This window comes from Saimiri boliviensis, chromosome 7 (assembly GCF_048565385.1).
Source record: "Saimiri boliviensis isolate mSaiBol1 chromosome 7, mSaiBol1.pri, whole genome shotgun sequence".
Lineage (NCBI taxonomy): Eukaryota > Metazoa > Chordata > Mammalia > Primates > Cebidae > Saimiri > Saimiri boliviensis.
In genome coordinates, this window is record NC_133455.1 from 10,724,737 (window position 1) to 10,747,954 (window position 23,218).

Here is a 23,218-nt window from a genome sequence, read left to right on the forward strand (position 1 = left end):
TGGTGCAATCTCAGCTTACTGCAACCTCTGCCTCCCAGGTTCAAGCAATTCTCCTGCCTCAGCCTCCCAAGCAGCTGGGATTACAGGTGCCCGCCACGATGCCCGGCTAATTTTTTGTATTTTTAGTAGAGACAGGGTTTCACCATGTTGGCCAGGCTGGTCTTGAACTCCTGATCTCAGGTGATCCACCTGCCTCAGATTCCCAAAGTGCTGAGATTACAGGCGTGAGCCATCGCACCTGGCCTCTACTGGTCGTTCTTTATAATTTCTTGTATTGCCTCCCTGTCTGCCCTCCCACCCATTCAGAGATTAAGTTTTCACTTTTATCTTTTAAGCTTTTGTAGTTTTATTGATTTAATATATATATATATATATATATATATATATATATATATATATGCACACTCATAATGAACGAAAATTCAAACAATAAAGAAAAGTACAAAGAACAAAAACAAAGTCACCTTCAATTCTACCACCTAAAAATAATTTGTTACATTTTGGCAATAATACTGTGTAGTAAAGAAGTAGCCTTCCTGGCTCGGCACAGTGGCTTATGCCTGTAATCCCAGTACTTTGGGAAGCTGAGGCGGATGGATCATTTGAGGTCAGGAGTTCAAGACCAGCCTGTCTCTACTAAAAATACAAAAATTAGCTGGGCGGTAGTGGCACATGTCTGTAATTTCAGCTACTCAGGAGGCTGAGGAAGAAGAATCATTTTAACCCGGGAGGTGGAGGTTGCGGTGAGCTAAGATTGCGCCATGCACTCCAGTCTGGATGATAAGAGTGAGATCCTGTCCCTGCCCTCGCTCCTCCCAAAAAAAGAAGTGACCTTCCCAAAGAGAGGTCCAGCCTATACTCTGGGAGGTGAATTCTAGGCTCCTGAAATTAGAAATTAGTTCTGCCTGATGGGAGTGTCTTTGTTTAGCCACAGAACAGTTGCCAATTTGATTTTTTATTTTTATTTTTGAACATAAACTCAAGATTTTATTGTCTTCATTAAAGATGACACTTAGAACTGGATTACTTGGACCTTTCTCTTCTTATCTCCTCCCAGTTCAAAATGCTTGCATCTTTTAATAGCCAGCATTCTCTTACATCTGCAGTTGGGCTCAAGGCACTCGAGCCTTAGCACAATCTTCTTTATAGTTTTAGCCTTTTTCCGGAAAATCGGCTTAGTCTGCCCACCATAGCCACTCTGCTTCCTGTCATAATGCCGCTTTCCCTGGGCATACAGAGAATCCTTGCCCTTCTTGTACCGTGTCACTTTGTGGGGTTGGTGCTTGCCACACTTCTTACAGAAAGTCCGGCGGGTTTTAGGAACGTTCACCATTTTTGCGTGAGCGCTACCGGCACAGAAAGGCCAATGTGATTTACAGTGAGGGTCCTGCAGCACAGGGAATCAGTTCCAACCTCCAGAGGAAAGGATAACTAAAGGTCTTTGCCAGACATCTGGGAGGAGCTGGAGACTATAGGTCAGCCACAGGGGTGGAATGAATCATGTCCAGGAAAAACTCGGCTCTTGGCTGATTTTAATTTGAATCCTTTCCTTATAATAAACTGCAACCATGAATATAATCCTTTTCAGTGTGTTCTGTTTTTCCAGTGAGTTACTGAACCTGAGGGTGGTTTTAGGAACTCTCCATCCACGCTTTTTTTCATTTGGTGTTAGAAGTGAAGGCAGTCGGCCGAGCACGGTGGCTCACGCCTATAATCCCAGCACTCTGGGAGGCCGAGGCGGGTGGATCATGAGGTCAAGAGACCGAGACCATCCTGGTCAACATGGTGCAACCCCATCTCTACTAAAAATACAAAAATTGGCTGGGCATGGTGGCGCATGCCTGTAGTCTCAGCTACTCAGGAGGCTGAGGTAGGAGAATTGCTTGAACCCAGGAGGTGGAGGTTGCAGTGAGCCGAGTGCACCACTGCACTCCAGCCTGGGTAACAAGAGTGAAATTCCGTCTAAAAAAAAAAAAGAAGAAATGAAGGCAGTCAGCTGGACGCAGTGGCTTATGCCTGTAATCCCAGCACTTTGGGAGGCCAAGGTGGGTAGATCACCTGAGGTCAGGAGTTCGAGACCAGCCTGACCAACATGATGAAACCCTATCTCTACTAAAAATAGAAAATTATCCAGGTGTGGTAGTACATGTCTGTAATCCCAGGTACTTGGGAGGCTGAGGCAGGAGAATCACTTGAACCTGGGAGATGGAAGTTGCAGTGAGCCAAGATCGTGCCACTGAACTCCAGCCTGGGCAACAAGAGTGAAACTGTCTCAAAAAAAGAAAAAGAAAAGTAAAGAAAAAAGAAAATGAAGGTAGTTGTATGTACTATTCTAACTCTGTAGTTGGCCCTTAAGTCCTGGCAATACGTATTTATCTGATTACATACTTATACAAATAAAGAATATGAATAGGCTAGGTGTGGTGGCTCACATCTATAATCCTAGCACTTTGGGAAGCTAAGGCGTGTAGATCACTTGAACCCAGGATTTCCAGACCAGCATGGACAGCATGGCAAAACCCCACCTCTACAAAAGATACAAAAATTAGGGCCAGGTGTGGTGGCTCACACCTGTAACCCCAGCACTTTGGGAGGCCGAGGCCGGTGGATCCCCTGAGGTCAGGAGTTTGAAATCAACCTGGCCAACCAGGTGAAACCCTATCTCTACTAAAAATACAAAAATTGGCCAGCGCAGTGGCTCATGCCTGGAATCCCAGCGTTTTGGGAGGCAGAGGTGGGTGGATCATGAGGTTAGGAGTTTGAGACCAGCCTGGCTACCCCATCTCTACTAAAGATACAAAAAATTAGCCAGGCCTGGTGGCTCATGCCTGTAATCCCAGCTACTCAGGAGGCTGAGGCAGAAGGATCATTTGAACCCCAGTGGCAGAGGCTGCAGTGAGCCAAGATTGCACCATTGCACTCCAGCCAGGATGACAGGACGAGACTCCATCTCAAAAAAAAATTAGCCAGGTATGGTGGTAGATGCCTGCAGTCCCAGTTACTCAGGAGGATGAGGTGGGAGGAGCACCTGAGCCCGGGAGGGAGAGGCTCCAGGGCTGCAGTGAGCTGTGATCTTGCCACTGTAGTCTAGCCTAGGTGGCAGAGTGAGACCCGGCCTCAGGAAACAAACAAACAAACAAACAAACAAAATACACACACACACACACACACACACACACACACACACACACACACAGATATGAATAACATAATGAAAAACAGGTAGCAACAAGTTTGTTTTATTACCCATTTTTCACTTATATGTCACAGACATCTTATGCCAATAAAGTTTTATATTGTTTTTATTTTTAGATAGAGTATTCACTGTACATATTTACCATAATCCACTTAGCTATTTCCCCATAGATATACATATATATTAAGAGATGTGCTGTTTCAATTCTTCACTATTGCAAACAATGCTGTGATAAACACTAATTTTCATTAACATAGTTGAAATTTAAAAGTCCTTTCTTTTATGTTTCTGTTTTTGGTGTTGTACTTAACAAGGCTTTTCTAGCCTAAGACTGTGAAAACACTTATCTATTTTCTTCTAGAACTTTCACAGCTTCCCTTGTTACATTCAGTTTAATAAAGTCAACTGGGATTTATTTGGTGAATGAACACATAGGGATGATGTAGTGATCCTGCTTTATGTAGGATTCCTAAATAATCCATCTTTCCCCATTAAACTAAGGTCCATCTTCACCATACACCCACCTCCCCATAGATACATATATTTGAGACCACTTCTTGATGTTCTGTTTCTTATGGTGTCTTGTACATACATGTTTAATGATTTTACTTTTCATATACCTGATTCATCTGGGGAAAAAAAACAATTTAGTCTTTATTCAGCTCACCAAAACAAATTCCAACTAGTTATCTCATCGTCTCATCTTCCCACAGTGACTTATGACACTTCCATTAACATACGTTGATTCTCCACATACACCAGGGCCTGTTCTGGCCCTGCATCACCACTGACCTGTGTCCAATCCCATGTTGCTATCGCGCTGATTTAACAATTACGACTCTGTCATATGCTTTACTATCTAGGTAAGGTTAGCACCTATCATCTTTTAAAACAATTTTAGAATTCTTGCCTACTGTTCTTTCAAGTGAACTTTACAACCATGTCGACAAATCTCAAAAGAAAACTAACTATTCTAAAAGAAAAAAATATATTCTAATATTTTGATTGGGATTGTGTTTAATAAATTAATGTGGGCAGCACCCCACTTCAAACTGGGCCATCTCCACACCAGATTAAGGAATGTTACTCTACCTTAACCTACTTAAACGTAAGAGAAATCTAAAGCTGTCCGGTTTTCTATAATTTGCTTCATGTACCTCTTTCACATTTCCGATCATACTTTTGTAACATTTCCAAATAATGTAAAAAGGAAATTAAGAAAGAAAAAACAGCAAAACAAACCAAATCACGCAGTTACGGCACTCAAACACAAGCACTATCCACATTTTATTGTGTTTGACATAGCCCCACCTAACTGATTAGGGCAACTGCCACCCTCTCCCTGACCAAGTGGCTAAGCCACAGACAAAAGCGCAAGGTTTCCACTATATTCAGTACTAGAAATGACTGTCCCCAAAGAATACAGCTTTTCCCTAGCACCTTCATAAAAAGGTAATTAGTGGGTAGTTGGTTCAAATATTCACCAAGGTAAAATGTTTATGTAAAGAATGAAAAACTCCACCCAACTGCAGACATCTGGCTTAAAGAGGAAATAAATCAAGGAACAGTGTTCTCTGGCCAGAGTACACACCTGGAATCAAGACTCTAGAAACTGGCTACCAGAGAGGTAATAGAAACAGATCATACTTGCAAATGAAACGCTCCTATGAAGACTGACAAAAAACAAATTTGCTATTATCACCATTATTAGTCATCTCAAGGCACTGCCGGCTACACAAGCTACTTACAAGTCAGAGAAATCTGAAGCTATCTGATGCATTTAAAAGGATAAGGTAACACTCGCCAGGTAGCCAAGACCTATAAATAGACTTTTTTTTTCTTTTTAAGAGACAGGGTCTAGCTCTGTTACAGGCTGGAGTGCAGTGCACAATCACAGCTCACTGCAGCCTTGAACTCCTGGGCTCATGTGATCCTCCCATCTCAGCCTCCCAAGACGCTGGGACTACATGCATGCACCAACATGCCCAGCTAAAAAAAAAAAATTTTTTTTTTTTTTGGTAGAGATAAGCATCTTCCTATGCTGCCCAGGCTGGCCTCGAACTCCTAAACTCAAGCAATCCTCCTGCCTTGCTCAGCCTCCCAAAGTGCTGAGATTACACATGTGAACCACCATGCCTGCCCCTAAACCTAAATAGGCTTTAAATAGGTTTTGTTTTTCCCTTTTAAAGACAAGAGATAATTAAATAAGATTGTTCCCAATTATTTTCTACTTTTAATGGTCTGGAATTGTATCCCTCCCCAGAAAAAGAGTTCCTGGGCCTAAAGAATACAAATGAGAGGCACCCAGAGCAGGGATGCACTGGGGTCACACCCTCTTCCATTAGGCAAAAGGAAGAATAGCTGGATCCTGTAACACCCACTGCAAACACAGGATTCTGGCTTGAGTAAGAGAATTCAAAAAAGCATACAAACAACTTTGTACTACCCTCCTCACGTAATAGAAATTCTAAAATAAAATTCGTTTTCCCTTTGCCTGCTAAAGATGATTTCCCTCCCATCTGCTGCTGAGAATCGGTCGTCATCCTAAATCTCTCCTTTTCATCCTCTTCCCATGGGTGTCTTTTAGTCAACTTATTAACCTTCCAAGTAGCAGAGGAGTTTGGGATGGGCAAAAGAGTTTAAGCCTAATCCACTAAACTGAAGGCAAACTGTAGAAACAGATTTTGTATTTCAGAAATGCTGCAAATCTCCTTGGCCAAACCAACTGAGGTCAAACAGCCCCTCTGTGTCCCGAGACATATGGATGAATTACATCTTTGTCAGCATTCCACAGACATTTCTTTCCTTCCTGTCAAAAGCAACAGTTTGGGCCAGGCATGGTGGCTCACACCTATAATCCTAGTGCGGATTGCTTCAGGAGAGGAATTTGAGCCCTGCCTGGCCAACATGGCAAAACCCAGTCATTACTAAAAATACAAATTAGCCAGGCATGGTGGCTCACACCTGTAGTCCCAGCCCTTTGGGAGGCCAAGCCGGGCGGATCACTTCAGATCAGGTGTTCAAGACCAGCCTAGCCAACATGGTGAAACCCTATCTCTACTAAAAATACAAAAATTAGCTGGGCGTGGTGGTGGGTGCCTGTAATTCCAGCTACTCGGGGCGCTAAGGCAGAAGAATCACTTAAACCCAGGAGGCAGAGGTTGCAGTGAGCTCAGATTGTGCCACCTAAAATGGAAAGTATATTTTTTATAGTTTTATGTGAGGGTGAGCACCCGTTTAGTCACTAAAAGTCAAGGTCAGAGTAACTAATGTCTCTCTTTTTCATTTATCCCTGTGTTTCAAGGCCTCCCGGAAGAATAGACTAAAATGAAATGAGAATTTGTAAGGCACTGATAATTTAAGAAAAACTACATAGCAGGAAAAAGAAGTCTGCCCAGAGAGTGGTATTTCTCAGAAGTCCCTGATGTACTATGGGTTCCCGCCACACTCACAAATGAAATCAAAACACAGGCTCTGCAGTGATCACAGACTAATGAAAGGGTATGACCCAAATTCGAAGGAGATTTTGTGTCTTCTTCTTCCTGCAGATTTTGGGGACCAGTATGCATTTAGAGGTGGGGAGGAGTCAAGAAGGGAGAGAGGAATTATGAACAAAACTTAAAGCCAACCACTTATGCTGATTTTTTACTGTAATGTGACTCATGTTACGTGCAAACGCCTGCTACCCTTTCCTAAGGAGGAATGATAATATCTGAAGAAATCAGATATTATCCCAGATTTTACTGAGGAAATCTGATTCTTTCTTAACGTCATAAAAATTCATTTTCTCTACAAAAAAAAAATAATAATAATTCATTTTCTCCATCAGCAGCATCACAGACCAGGCTGCCCTTCACAGGAGACACATGGCACACTTTCCAATCAGGGCCAACTCAGAAAGATGCTTTTATCACCACCTGGTCACCGCTGGCCAGGGGAGAGCCGAGAGAGGGCAGTGTCCCCCCAAACCCCACACCTTCCAATCAGGGCCAACTCAGAAAGATACTTCTCTAACCATCCCATCACCACTGGCTACGGGAGAGCCAGGAGAAGGCAGCCAGTGTCACCCCCTGCCAGCTCTGCAGCCTTTCAGAACTTCACTTTCTTTGGGAAAAAAAAGAAACCTGCTTCACAGAGCTGTGGCAAGAAGGAAATGAAGCCAGGTATTTAGAGCAGACTGAGTATTCTATCTAGAACACAGGAGGTTCTCAGTAAAAAGAATTCATGCATTCAGCTGATGCTTCCCAAGACGTTCAGGGCTCTCTGACTCGCTGTGCTATGGGAAGGCATGATTAAAGTCTCTGTAATTCTGGAGGGGAAGAGGAGGAACTACTGTGGGGGATGGGGGAGACGGTGATGGGCAAAGGTGCTAGGAAGCTGGAGAGTACCAGAGCTGTGAGATTAGGTACATCCAGGAAAATGCAAACGCATCCTACCAGCAGCTACGGCACAAGCAGAAGAAGTAAGTGTCTTTCTTTATTAGCCTTTCCACAGGAATCGCAGCTGGGGTTTCACAGCTGTCCCATCACCTGCACCCCCAGCTCCCGCAGCAAGGAAAGGCTGCTGAGGGCCCGATGACTGCCTGCAGCATCAGCTCTCAGGCACACTTCACAGCAGTGACCCTTATCAAGTGCCTCTTAGTCAGGCTAGAGAGTGGACAACCTGGGAGAGGGTGAGAGATAGAGAACACAAAGAGGAGTGCTGGTGATGGGTGAACACCTGTCAGTGCTCTCCGACGAGGAACACAGGCCCAGCTGGAGTCCTGCACCCAGTAGCTAGTGCCGCTGATGCTGCTGCATCTCTTTCAGTTCTACGAATCTATGGGAATAAACAGTAGTGAAGGTTGGGCGTGGTGGCTCACGTCTGTAATCCCAGCACTTTGGGAGGTCAAGGTGGGTAGATCACCTGAGGTGAGAAGTTCAAGACTAGCCTGGTCAACACGGTGAAACCCTGTCTCTACTAAAAATACAAAAATTAGCCAGGCATGGTGGTGCACTGAGTAGTGGGACTACTGGGACTGAGTAGCCTGTCATCCCAGCTACTCAGTAGGCTAAGGTAGGAGGATCACTTGAATACGGAAGGCAGAGGTTGCAGTTAGCTGAGATTGCACGACTGCACTCCAGCCTGGGCAACAGAGACTCTGTCTTTTAAAAAAAAAAAAAAGTAGTGAAATAAGAAATGATTCCCCTAGAATGCTGAGAAGCCAGCTTCAGGGGAGCTGCAATGGTTACAAAGGGAAAGGACAAAAGGTCCTTTCTATTTATAAGGTAAAGATAAATGTCTGTTTGGATTAAAAAAAAAAAAGGAGCCAGCGGTTCCATCTGGCTTTCACTACCAGGAATCAATGCATCCATACCATATAGAAACCCTCTGCAGGCCAGGGAATGAAACACCCCAGCAACACTTCCCAAAGCCTGATGTGTCAGGTTCTGCACGGAGGGCCAGAGATGACGCCATCCCTGGCCCTGCCCTCAGGATCTCATGAGCTAATGTAGAAGATAAAAGGTCTGCCGGGTGCGGTGGCTCAAGCCTGTAATCCCAGCACTTTGGGAGGCCAAGGCGGGTGGATCACGAGGTCAAGAGATCGAGACCATCCTGGTCAACATGGTGAAACCCCGTCTCTACTAAAGGTGCAAAAAATTAGCTGGGCATGATGGCGCGTACCTGTAATCCCAGCTACTCAGGAGGCTGAGGCAGGAGAATTGCTTGAACCCAGGAGGCGGAGGTTGCGGTGAGCCGAGATCGCGCCATTGCACTCCAGCCTGCGTAACAAGAGTGAAACTCCATCTCCAAAAAAAAAAAAAAAATGATAAAAGGTCTTCCTTTGAGTGAACAAAGGCATGTAGAGTGTACAGAAACACAATGGAGGGGCACTCAATGGTGTTTTCCTTAATCAGGATGCCTGAGCAGTATCTCCAAGGGAAAGAGAAGGTAGAGAAAAGGGTTTCAGGCAGAGGGAATCAGGAGGCCTTCTCCAGATATGAATGGCTTTGGCATCTGGCCCATGCTCTTCCCTCCCTTCTCCATCGCCACCATAAATGGGCCTGCAGCTTTGAAGACAGAGGAGTTAAGATAACACCACTAGTGGTGCGGAGCCTAGGATCAAAGTCCCAACTTTGCTGCTACTTTTCCCAGCCAGGGGCTGGCCTGGGCGACAGCCAAGTCCTTGAAAAAGAAGAGCAAGTGAAGCGATGGAAAAGCTAGTTGGCCAAGATTTCACACTTGAGTCAAATGTAATTTTCTGAATCTATAGTCCAAAAAGACAACAGAATAGGAATCAAAGCTAACTTATCATACCAGGTTCTGAAGTAAAGCAGGCCAAGAAAGAGGGGAGGAAAAGAAGGGGAAGGAAGAGCTTATAAAAGGGAAGGTTTTGAGAGACACGACTTTTGTACTATGGGTGTTTTGACTACATAAAAGTGAAAAATCAGCTGGGCGCGGTGGCTCACCCCTGTAATCTCAGCACTTTGGGAGACCAAGATGGGGAGATCACCTGAGGTCAGGAGTTTGAGACCAACATGGAGAAACCCTGTCTCTACTGAAAATACAAAATTAGCCTGGCGTGGTGGCACATGCCTGTAATCCCAGCTACTCAGGAGGCTGAGGCAGGAAAATCACTTGAACGTGGGAGGCGGAGGCTGTGGTGAGCCGAGAGGGCACCACTGCACTCCAGCCTGGGCAACAAGAGCAAGACTCAATTTCAAAAAAAAAAAAAAAAAAAAAGTGGGCTGGGCGCAGTGGCTCACGCCTGTAATCCCAGCACTTTGGGGGGCTGAGGCAGGCGGATCACGAGGTCAGGAGTTTGAGACCAGCCTGGCCAATATGGTGAAACCCTGTATCTATAAAAAAAATTTTTTTAAGTGAAAAATCTCTTCTAAATTAAAAAAAAAAAAAAATCAATAATCAAAGTTAGAAGATAAGTGTCAGACTGGCCGGGCGCGGTGGCTTAAGCCTGTAATCCCAGCACTTTGGGAGGCCGAGGCGGGTGGATCATGAGGTCAAGAGATCATCCTGGTCAACATAGTGAAACCCTGTCTCTACTAAAAATACAAAAATTAGCTGGGCATGGTGGCGTGTGCCTGTAGTCCCAGCTACTCAGGAGGTTGAGGCAGGAGAATTGCCTGAACCCAGGAGGCGGAGGTTGCGGTGAGCCAAGATCGCGCCATTGCACTCCAGCCTGGGTAACAAGAGCGAAACTCCCTCTCAAAAAAAAAAAAAAAAAAAAAAAAAAAAGAAGAAGAAGATAAGTGTCAAACTGAAACCGAGGGAGGCATTGTGAAAAAAGCTTAGTCGTAAAGGTGTAAGGAGTTCCACAATCAGTAAAGCTTCACCACATAGAGATCAAAAAGATGTGGCTGTCAAGATCTGAATCAAATGGCCAAACTTAGCCCCACCAACAGTGCGCCAACCTGGCAGTATGTACCTTTGATGTGATCACCCATGAAGTACCCACCAAAAATGTTCCACCTAAATCTAACAAAGCCTTTCAGGACTCACACGTGGTCTAGAGGAAACACATCCCACACGAGGACAAATGCGGACTGTGGGACAAACTTCAGGACAACTGGGCCAGTCCCCTCAAAAGTTCAGAGCCACAGCGGGTGGAAAGGCAGAAGGATTTTCCATAAGAAAAAAAAGCTACAGAGATGAAGGCCGGGCACGGTGGCTCAAGCCTGTAATCCCAGCACTTTGGGAGGCCGAGGCGGGTGGATCACAAGGTCAAGAGATCGAGACCATCCTGGTCAACATGGTGAAACCCCGTCTCTACTAAAAATACAAAAAATTAGCTGGGCATGGTGGCACGTGCCTGTAATCCCAGCTACTCAGGAGGCTGAGGCAGGAGAATTGCTTGAACCCAGGATGCGGAGGTTGCGGTGAGCCGAGATCGCGCCATTGCACTCCACTCCAGCCTGGGTAACAAGAGCGAAACTCCGTCTAAAAAAAAAAAAAAAAAAAAAAAAAAAAAAAAGGCTACAGAGATGAAAACCAAGTGCCAGGTTGGGTCCTGAGTCATAAAACTAGTCACAAAAGACATTTTGAGGAAAACTGGGAAATCTTTTCATATAGACCATACATTACATATTATAGAATCAACATTTTCTTTGGCATAAAAATGACATAATAGTTATGAAAGGGAATATCCTTATTTTCAGGAATAAAATGTCATAAATATCTGCAATTTTTCCCCTAAACTGTCTCAAAGTGGGAGAGAGAGATCCATAAAGCAAGTGAGGCGAATGTTAAGTGGGACAGTGGCTGTAAAGATGACGCCACCATTATTCCAACTTTTCTCTGTTACGATTTTTCTAATAATAAAAAGTTGGAAAAAAAAAACTGGCAAAAAGGTCAATATCCCAATTAAAAAAAAGAAAAAAAAAAACAGAAGAGGTAAAAGGACGTTCTCAAATATAAAGAAACTTAGAAGACTGGAGACTAAAGAAATGCAAATTAAAGCACCAGAGATACCTTGTTTTTTCTTTTGCCTTTCAGATTAACAAAGATTTTTAAAAGCAGGGTAGTTAGGCCAGGTGCTCATGTCTGTAATCCCAGTGCTTTGCGAGGCCGAGGCGGGCGGATCACCTGAGGTCAGGAGTTCAAGACCAGCCTAACCAACATGGTGAAACCCTGTCTCTACTAAAAAAAAAAAAAAAAAAAAAAAAGCTGGGTATGGTAGTGCACACCTGTAGTACTAGCTACTCAGGAGGCTGAGGCAGGAGAATTGCTTGAACATGGGAGGCGGAGGTTGCAGTGAACCAAGATCACACCACTGCACTCCAGCCTGGGCAATAGAGACACTGTCTCAAAAAAAAATAAAAAGGGTAACTACAGTAAAGCTGAAGACAAGAAAACTGAAGCTAAACCAAATACATCTATCGACAGATGAATGGAGAAAACACACTGCTACATCCATATGATAGAATATTAACTACAGGTGCAGACAGCAACATGCTGAGCAGAGGAAGAGAGACACAAGGATACAAACTGTCTGATTCCATTTATATAAAACACACAGAAAGACTAATCTAATTCACAGTGATAGCACACAGATGGTGAAGGGGAGGATGCCTGGCAAGGGGGTAAGGGAACCTTCTAGGGTCACGGAAATGTTCTACATCTTGATTGCAGTGGTCACACATGTGCATAAACTTGCCAAAACTATAGATAAGTACACTTGTAAGGATGAATTTTATTGTTTACATATTATACCTTAATAGAGCTGATTGAAGTTTCTAAATTATAGTAATGACATCCAGGGTCAGGAATAACGTAAGGAGTTGGACCTTCTTAAATAACGCTAGTGGGACTATTAACAGCTACGACTTGCTTTTTGTAACAGCTTTATTGGAATATAGTTCACATACCATACAGTTCACTCATTTGAAGTATACAATTCGGCCAGGCATGGTAGCTTACACTTGTAATCTCGGCACTTTGGGAGACCAAGGTGGGAGGACTGCTTGAGCCCAGAAGTTAGAGACCTGCCTGGGCAACAGGGCAAAAACCCATCTCTACAAAAACATACAAAATTAGCCAGGTATGGCGGCGTCCACCTGTAGTCCCCACTACTTGGGAGGCCAAGGCAGGAGGATGGCCTGAGCCTGGGAGGTCAAGGCTACAGAGAGCCGTGATCACGCCACTGCACTCCAGCCGGGGCGACAGAGTGAGACCCTGCCTCAAAAAATAAAGTGTACAATTCAATCATGTTTCATATATTCAGAGAGCTATGCAACTGCCATCACAATTTTAGCACATTTAAAAGAAATGGCCACACTCTTTAGTTATTCCACTTCAACCCTAAACAACTGTCAATCCACTCTGTCTCTGTATGAACACATATTCTGGACATTTGGTATTTCATATAATTGGAATCATATAATATGTAACTGTTTGGGACTGACTTCTTTCACTCTGCATCATGTTTTCAAGGGTCGTCCATGTGGCATTTGTCAGCATTCCATTCTTGCTTGCTGCTGAATAATATTCTATTGTATGCATATATCACATTGTTTAATCCATTCATCAGCTGGTGGACATTTAGATTATTTCCAACTTTTGGCTGTTATGAGTGACACTTCTGTGAACATCTGTGTACAAGTTTTTGTAGGGACTATATTTTCTTGGGGAGATTCTTAGGAAAGGAATTGCTGGGTCACATGGTAACGCCATGTTTAGTGTGTTGGGGAGCTGCCAGACTGTTTTCCACAGCAGCTGCACCATTGTACATTCACACCAGCATGCAGAGGGATCCAATCTCCATGCTCACCAACACATTCCACATACTAATGCTATGAAGTAGCCTCTTACTGTGGTTTTTGCCTGCATTTCCCTAACAATTATTGGTATTAAACATCTTTTCACATGTTTATTGGCCACTTGTATATCTTCTTTGGGAAAATGTCTACTCAAGTCCTTTGTCCATTTTTTTAAATTGAGTTATTTTTAATTTGTAGAATTCTTTATATATTCAAAATATATATCATTTATTAAATATATACTTTGCCAATATGTTCTCCCATTCTAGAGGCTGTCTTTTCTAATTAATAGAACTTTTGAAAACTACCCTCGCAATATACATCAGACTTCAGTGTAGATACCTACTTTGACACTGTAGTTTCACTTTTAAGAATGTATCTTAAGGAAATAATTTAAGAAGTGTAATTAGAAGAGCTATTAACAAGAATATTCATCAAAGGACTATTTAACTGAATCACAACCCTTACCTCACACCATACACAAAAATTAACTTAAAATTATTCACATCCTAAATGTAAGAGCTAAAACTATAAAACTTCTTGAAGAGACTATAGGAGAAAAACCTTAGAGAACTTGGACTGGCAAAGATTTCTTAAATCTAACACAAAAAGCACGACAAGGAAAAAAAGACAGATATATTAGACTTTTTCAAAATAAACTTTTGCTCTTCAAAAGACTACTGAAAATGATGCTGCAGGTCTATTTTTAACTACATGGGCACAGAAAAAAGAAAAAAGAAAGCAAAGTGACAAAACAACAGGGTGTAACTCCAAGAGCACCTTTCCAAGGCTCTTTTCTTCCTATCTTCTGAAATGTCTGAATCCCGTATTTGACCAAAAGTATGCACCTCTATACAATGAGGGAGGGGGAAGAAAAAGAACCTCCACGAAACGATTTCCTCTTGGCAAAGGGGAAGAAGGGAATGTCCATCGCATAATTGACAAAAAGCAAAATTCAGTTAGCTTGGGACAGTCTACCCTGTTGATTGAGTTTACTTATCTGCCACATTACAAAAATGAGAATATACTGTAATTTTTTAAATAGTTTAGGATCAGCTGGGCGCGGTGGCTCAAGCCTGTAATCCCAGCACTTTGGGAGGTCGAGGCGGGTGGATCACGAGGTCAAGAGATCGAGACCATCCTGGTCAACATGGTGAAACCCCGTTTCTACTAAAAATACAAAAAAAAACTAGCTGGGCGTGGTGGCGTGTGCCTGTAATCCCAGCTACTCAGGAGGCTGAGGCAGGAGAATTGCCTGAACCCAGGAGGCGGAGGTTGCGGTGAGCCGAGATTGCGCCATTGCACTCCAGCCTGGGTAACAAGAGCAAAACTCCGTCTCAAAAAAAAAAAGAAAAGAGTTTAGGATCTTTGCCCTTTCACATGATTTGCAGATAATTTCTATAACATATACAAGCTAATCTGGTGAACAACATTCACTGATGTTACTGGTTAATAATGGCTTTGGAATATTCTGTAAAAGGAGTCTGTACATATACCATTATCTCACAATGATCTGGAGCTTAATTTAGTTATCCAGAAGTAAGTTAAAGTAATTCAAGATAGATAACAGGCCGGGCGCGGTGGCTCAAGCCTGTAATCCCAGCACTTTGGGAGGCCGAGGCGGGTGGATCACGAGGTCAAGAGATCGAGACCATCCTGGTCAACAGGGTGAAACCCCGTCTCTACTAAAAATACAAAAAATTAGCTGGGCATGGTGGCGCGTGCCTGTAATCCCAGCTACTCAGGAGGCTGAGGCAGGAGAATTGCCTGAACCCAGGAGGCGGAGGTTGCGGTGAGCCGAGATCGCGCCATTGCACTCCAGCCTGGGCAACAAGAGCGAAACTCCGTCTCAAAAAAAAAAAAAAAAAGATAGGCCGGGTGCGGTGGCTCAAGCCTGTAATCCCAGCACTTTGGGAGGCCGAGGCGGGTGGATCACGAGGTCGAGAGATCGAGACCATCCTGGTCAACATGGTGAAACCCCGTCTCTACTAAAAATACAAAAAAGTAGCTGGGCATGGTGGCGTGTGCCTGTAATCCCAGCTACTCAGGAGGCTGAGGCAGGAGAATTGCCTGAACCCAGGAGGCGGAGGTTGCGGTGAGCCGAGATCGCGCCATTGCACTCCAGCCTGGGTAACAAGAGCGAAACTCTGTCTCAAAAAAAAAAAAAAAAAAAAAAAAAAAAAAAGATAGATAACAAAGGTCTCTGCACTTGACTCAGAGGAGAGTCTCTAAACCCTCACTAAGTTAATTACCCTGATTTTACACTCAATTTAACAACATATGCAAACCAACAGAAAATGGGAGACACCAGACAAAAAGGGAAACTCACTGCTGAGCAACTGGCAGCCAACAGCCTAGAGGAGACGATCATTCAATTTGAAAACCTAACTCATGAGAGAATATAGGACTGCTGAGCAGAGAATTCAATATACCTTAACAACGGAGATTGTTACACAATAATGTAATAAATAATATTAAATAAATAATAGATTACATAATAATGTAATAAATAATATTCAAAATGTTTCTAAATAATCAAAAGTTATATTGTGTTTAATATTTTCAAGAAAGCAGCCAAAATGAGTATGCATTTGAGAGAGATTTCCACTTCCCATTAAAAATGGTTAATTTTTGTTGTTGTTGAGACAGGATCTGGTTCTGTTGCCCAGGCTGAAGTATAGTGGTGCAATCTCGGCTCACTGTAACCTCCACCTCCCAGGTTCAAGCGAGTCTTTTGCCTCAGCCTCCCAAGTAGAAGGGACTACAGGCATATGCCATCATGCCCAGCTAAATTTTTTTGCATTTTTACTAAAGATGGGGTTTCACCATATTGGCCAGGATGATCTCAAACTCCTGACCTCTTAATCTGCCCACCTGGGCCTCCCAAAGTGCTGGGATTACAGGCGTGAGCCACTATGCCCGATCAAAAATGATTAATTTTTATAAAAGAGATGATTAACACAATAAACAACAGTGATGTAGAAAACTGGTTAACATCAATGGAAGCTCTCTGTTCCTTAAGAGAGGGGAAGACAGCCTGGGCGCTGTGGCTCACGCCTGTAATCCCAGCACTTTGGGAGGCTGAGGCGGGTGGATCACAATGTCAGGAGTTTGAGATCAGTCTGGCCAATATGGTGAAACTCTGTCTCCACTACAAGTACAAAAATTAGCTGGGCATGGTGGCGGGTGCCTGTAGTCCCAGCTACTCAGGAGGCTGAGGCAGGAGAATCGCTTGAACCTGGGAGGTGGAGGTTGCAATGAGCCAAGATTGCACGACCACCCTCCAGCCTGGGCAACAACAACAAAAAAAAAAAAATAAGAGAGGGGAAGACAAACTAGTTATTTTTGCAAAAACATTTTAATAGCAAGCCAACTCTAATCCCATAAAACTCAAAAGACTGACCTAAAGAAGTCATTTTAGATCAATTCACAGATTCTTCTGTGTTCCTCAAATGGTACCACGGAGGTGCTTCCCAAGTCTGTCTCTGAATAAGACAAACCCTATGGATAAGATCACTCCATCTCACCACCCAGCCATCCAGCTCCTCTGTCTACCAGGTCAACACTCCTCCTGCACTGCAGCTCTAGCTTTGAGAAAAAAACACTTGAACTTGGCTGTCTGGGGCAAGGGACCTGACATGTTTTTTGCACTCTGCATTTCCTTCTTTTAGGCTCTTCAAATGTAGGGGTATAACCACACCACACTTGGAGAGCTACTAATTCAAATGCAGAGAAACGAAGTTCCTGACCTGGGGAGGAAATGAGTCTCCATCTTCTCACTACAAACACTTCTCCATGTGAGCAACCTCCATCCTCCCACCCGCCATGGAGTTCTCCTAATGCACTAAACTCCTTCGGGGCTGGGATTTCCACAAAGATATTTGGGTATGAGGAATATTCCTCATATAGCCACACAAATAGGAAACCAAGGAGGGGTAGAGGTAGGACAATGCAACCTAAGCTGGCATCAGAAAGCCAAAACCCCGAGGCTCTGCTCCTCAGCCTGAGGGAGTTCAGCAGAGGAACTATTCTCTCTTGCTGGTTATTTGTAGCCTGAAGCATCATACACACATAGGAAAGACACCGGACCAAAAAGGTGTTGGGAAGATCAGCCGGGGCTGCAGGGACAGCAGGTGGGGAACCTGGCCAGAGCAGGTGGTCTCAAGTCTGGAACAAGCAAGGGCCAAGTGAGGCTGAGGCCACCAGCATACAGCGTAATGCCTTGAAGCACAATGCCCCTGGGGCATTACCAAGAGGCAAGGCTGGCTGCAACGGCTGGGGTCCAGGATGCCCAACAGACCGAGAGACAGCAGTCTGCTCTGCAATAGCTTGGCTTTTGTGCTTGTTTGTTTGTTTTGGGGTTTGTTTTTGTTTTTTTGAGACAGGGCCTTGCTCTGTTGCCCAGGCGGGCTGAAGTGCAGTGGCACAATCATGGTTCACTGCAGCCTCAAACTCCCCAGCTAAAGCCATCCTCCCAAGTAGCTGGGGCCACCGGCACAGGCCACCATGCCTGGATAATTTTTAAGATAATTTTTGTAGAGGGTCTTGCTATGTTGCCCAGGCTGGTCTTACACTCCTGGGCTCAAGTGATCTTACCGCCTTGGCCTCCCAAAGTGCTGGGATTACAGGCGTGAGCTGCCACGCCCAGGTGCTCTGCAGTAGTTAACTCACTGTCCTAAGAGGTGTTCCCACTGCTCCTGCTAAGCAGAGACACAAAGGGAAGTGGTTTCTCCTCTGGAAACAGTGGTCCTCCTCCCAACCCAGCCCCAGGATCAGCGGCAGAGCTGGAAGAAGAGAAGCCAGTTTCAGAGCACCAAAGTGACGCAAACTACACCAACTGGCACTTTATTCAAAACAATAATGCCTTTGTCAAGCATAGCCCAGGAGCCAGTTGAAAAACCTGCCCTTCCCTCCTAATTTCTATCCTCAAGTCCCCATGACTTTCAGGCACCATGTTAATTAAAAAGGAGGAAAAAAAAAATTACACATAAACCAGTATCAGCCAACCCATGAGACCCGACAGAAGGCAGGCCAGCTGCCCTTCCAAGACAACACATCACTGGAGCTGGTTGTTCTGCAGCCATGGGTCGCCTACTGGGCAGCTCAAGCTCCCAGGACACATTTACATCTCACTGATATATTTCCAGTGATCCCAGCCAACAAAGAACAAAGCACTGAAACACGGCGGTGCTGTGTCAATCTTCCAGTTGTCTGGGAGGGCAGCACACCCCAACCTCAATCTGAGCTGCTTAGCCGGGGTGGCTGCTCCCCATCTTTCTAAGAACCTAAAAGTGGCTGTTCCAGGGCCCTCTAGGACAGAGAACAGAAGGAAAATCTCTCTGTGGAGAACTGGGGGCACGGGCAGAACAGATGACAGAATTTCTTACACCACACCCTGCCCTGCTTGCTTTATCCCTACTTTACCAATCAGGGTCAGCCATCTCCAACAGCACACATACACACCCGTAGCTCCAAGGAGCCAGCAACAAGCACACAAACAAAGATAAGCAAACAAACTTATCAGGTGCAGTGCAGCTGGCTCCGCATAGGCCCTGCCAGCTCCTCTGCAAATAGTCTCTGGTAGGCTGCTCTGAGAAGGATCTGGAGAAGGCTGTGCATAGCACAGGTGAGCTTACCTACCTGCTGGCTCACAGTACTGTGCAAAGCCAAAGCCGAGGCCAAGGCCAAGGACAGGCCAGAGCTGAGCTGCTAACTGGGTTCTTTGATTTCCCATGGACAAGGCCTTCTGCCAAGGTTTCTCATGGAGGGAAAAAAACTGCGGATTCCAAAACTAAAGGGAAAGAGAGACTAGGCCAACAGATAAGGGACCAGCCTGGGAGATTAGGGAGCTGGGAGTAGGCCTTCCACTGGGCCAGGAAATGGAGCCCTCAGTAAGGAGTTCTCAGCAAGAACACAGTAGGGGGATGGTGGGCAGGGCAGGGGACACTGGCCTTCACACAGCTGGGCCTAAACAATTTTAATTTATTTTATTGTTGCGGTTTTTTTTAGAGACAGTGTCTCACTCAGTCACCCAGGCAGGAGTGCAGTGATCATAGTTCGGCAGCCTCCAACTTCTGGGCTCAAGAGATCCTCCCGCCTTAGCCTTCTGAGTAGCTGGGACCACCATGCCTGGCTAATCTTTTGGTTTTTGTAGAAACAGGGTCTTGCTATGTTGCCCAGGATGATCTTAACTCCTGAGCTCAAGTGTTGAGATTACAGGTATAAGCCACTGAACCTGGCCCTGGTTATGTTTTAAAATTGAGGCTAGGTGCAGTGGCTCACACCTGCAGTGAGGCCAGGGTAAGAGGACCGCTTAAGCCCAGGGGTCCAAGGCTGCAGTGAGCTGTGATCGCACCACTGCACTCCAGCCTGGGCAACCAAGTGAGAGACCTTGTCTCAAAAAAAAGAAAAAAAGGCCAGGCACAGTGGCTCGCATCTGTGGCTCACACCTGTAATCCTAGCACTTTGGGAGGCTGAGGTGGGCAGATCATTTGAGGTCTGGAGTTTGAGACCAGCCTGGTCAACATGGTGAAACCCCGTCTCTACTAAAAATACAAAAATTAGCGGGCATGGTGGCGGGTGCCTATAATCCCAGCTACTCATGAGATTGAGGCAGGAGAATTGCTTGAACTCAGGAGGCAGAGATTGCAGCAGGCTGAGAATGCGCCATTGCACTCCAGCCTGGGCAACAAGAGCAGAACTCCATCAAAAACAAAAAACAAAAACAAAACATAACCAAAGTCCTCATGCCTTCAACCCACAGCCCCTCTGCCAAGCACTCCGCTGACAGCGCAAGTATTAGGACAGATAGAACCATGGAAGCACCATAAGCGAGCTGCTGAGAAGCAAGGCTGCCAAGCCAGCGAGCAGCACCTCCAGACTCGATCTGAGAAGAAGTACTTAAATCATTTTTCAGAGTGTTGAGTCAGCTCTTCCTTCCACGTACTGAGTCATTCCCTAGTTTTGTAACTCACAGGGACACGTATCCGCAGCGTTCCAGTACCACGTGAGAGCTCACGCCAGCTGGGAGGACTCACAACTTTCATGCAGTCTTGCTCTTCCTACCTCAGGCAGAATAAACAGCCAAAGGCAGGAATCACTGCAGGGACACTACCGTCACAGCCTCAGGGGTCTGTCGGCGGAGTGTGCCACAAGGCACGCAAGCTGAGACATCAGTCCTGTGGGCACGTTGCTGACCGTGCGTTCTACCCTTGCCCCGCTGCAGGCTGCTGGACACATGTGAAAGTGCAGGAGCTTTCAGCCCTGGACCCAGAGTAAACAGATCAGCTGCGTACTTGCTGACCACCATTCCACCAGACATGCCTGTCCCAGGAGGGTAGGACAGTGGGACAGGGAGGGGTGCCTAATGTGATGACAGGAATTGCTGCCGTTTTAGAGTCCTGAAAGCTTCCCAGGATAAAGGCTACTGTCAGGAAGAAAGAGGACGCAAAGATACTTTCAGAGAAAGTAGCCAACTGGGGGTATGAAAACAGAGATGAATGGAACAGGGGCCCAGAAACACAGGAGGGGTTACCAAAAACACCACGGAAATATTCTCAGTGATCAACAGAGAGTAAATAAACAATAGTACATCCACACAAAGAAATACTATCCAGCCACTAAGAAACACTGCAGAAGCCAGGTGTGGTAGTATGAACCTGTGGTCCCAGCTCCTTGGGAGGCTGAGGCTGGAGGATTGCTGGAGCCCAGGAGTTCAAGGCTGCAGTGAGCTACAATCACACATCTGCAGCTCAGCCTAGGCAACAGAGTGAAACTTGTCTTTAAAAAATAAAAAATTGCAGGCCAGGCATGATTGCTCACGCCTGTAATCCAAGCACTTTGGAGGCCAAGGCAGGCAGATCACCTGAGGTCGAGAGTTCAAGACCAGCCTGACCAACACGGTGAAACCCTGTCTTTAAAATAAAATAAAATAAAATAATAAAATAAAAAATTGCAAATGAATATTTTGTGACTTGGAAGGATGCTCACACTCTATTAAATGGAAAAATCTGCAGTGGCATGTGCCTGTAGTTCCAGTTACTTGGGAGGGTGAGGCAGGAGAATCACTTGAACCCAGGAGGCAGAAATTGCAGTCTGCCAAGATCGTGCCACTGCATTCCAGCCTGGTGACAGAGCAAGATTCCATCCCAAAACTAAAATAAAAATAAGGAAAAAATATATACACTCACCATGCAAAAAATAAAAATAAAAAATAAAGTCTATAAGGATAAACACTAGAGAATTGACAGGTTATCTCTGGATGCTGTAGTTTTTATTTTTTCTTTTAGCTTTACCTATATTTCTGATTTTTCTGTGATAATTAAAATGCAACTTGAAAAGAAAAGGTTAATTTTAATTTTAAAATGTTAAAAAAAAAAAAATCTATACTATGAACATAGAGAAATAACAATGAGTAAAATCTGGAAGGAGGCCTGAAAGATGTGGACAAATTCCAAAAAGTAAGGTCCTAAGCTTCAAAGAATTCCCCACTTTTCAGCAAACACATCTCCACAGAGGAAGCACTGCATTGGGATAAATACAAATGCTCCTTGAATCTGGTTTAGAGGCCTCTGCTAAGGCACTTAAGAACCATAAAGCTACTTGCCAACACCTTTCTAAATCAGATCCAAAAGCCACAGCTGGGAATCCTAAGGAACCTGTGCCAAAGCGGCTGCACAAGCATTACGTGTGCATGTGAGTGTGCACCGCAAACATACATACACCCAACACACTCCACACACACACACACACACACACCCCAACAAAACACACACACGACACACACCACCACACCAGACCCCACAAACATACACACCCATACACATACCAACACACCACAAACACCAACACACCACACCCACAGACACCATAAACATACACACACACATTCCACACACATACCAACACATCACATATGACACACCAACACACCACACAGATACAGCAAACACACACTCACAGCCCATACAAATACCAACATACTACACACACAGACACTGCAAACACATACCCACACACATACCAACACACCACACACGACACATCAACACCATACCACACAGATACTGCAAACACACACCCACAAACATACCAACACACTACACACACCACACACAGACACTGCATACACACACACACACACATACTCCACACACATACACACCACACACAACACATGCCACACAGACACCGCAAACATACACACACCCACAAACACTCCATACACATACCAACACACCACAGACACCACAAACACACACCCACGCACCCCACACACGTACCAACGAACTACACACCACACACACTGCAAACACACATCCACACATACCCCACACACACCAACACTACACCAACACACACCAGACACTGCACACACCCACATCCCCCACACACATACCAACACACCACATACACCAACATATACACCAACGCACACACCACACCCACCACACATCATGCACACCACTAATACACCACAGACACCAACACACCCCACGTATCCCACATACATACCAACACACACACCATAAATACCACAAACACACCACACAAACCAACAAACACTGCACACACCATACACTGCAAACACACACACCAACACACCACACATACACCACCACACCAGACACTGCAAACACACCACACACACTAACACACCAACACAAACACCACACACCAAACACCACAACACACCAACACACACCCCCCAAAAACATGCCAACCATATCACACACACCAATATACACACCACACACAGATACCACAAACA

The 23,218-nt window shown here is 44.9% G+C and overlaps 2 protein-coding genes across 3 annotated transcripts in view; both read right to left on the reverse strand.

Annotated features, from left to right (window-relative positions):
- MLXIP (MLX interacting protein) overlaps window positions 1–23,218 on the reverse strand; it is a 72,170-nt gene that overhangs the window by 32,391 nt on the left and 16,561 nt on the right. The gene's annotated exons all lie outside the window — the stretch shown is intronic.
- LOC120364960 (large ribosomal subunit protein eL42-like) lies at window positions 406–15,185 on the reverse strand. The gene has a single exon (XM_074402131.1). It carries the CDS (start codon window positions 1,331–1,333, stop codon window positions 1,013–1,015), a length of 321 nt encoding a protein of 106 aa, XP_074258232.1. The 5' UTR covers window positions 1,334–15,185; the 3' UTR covers window positions 406–1,012.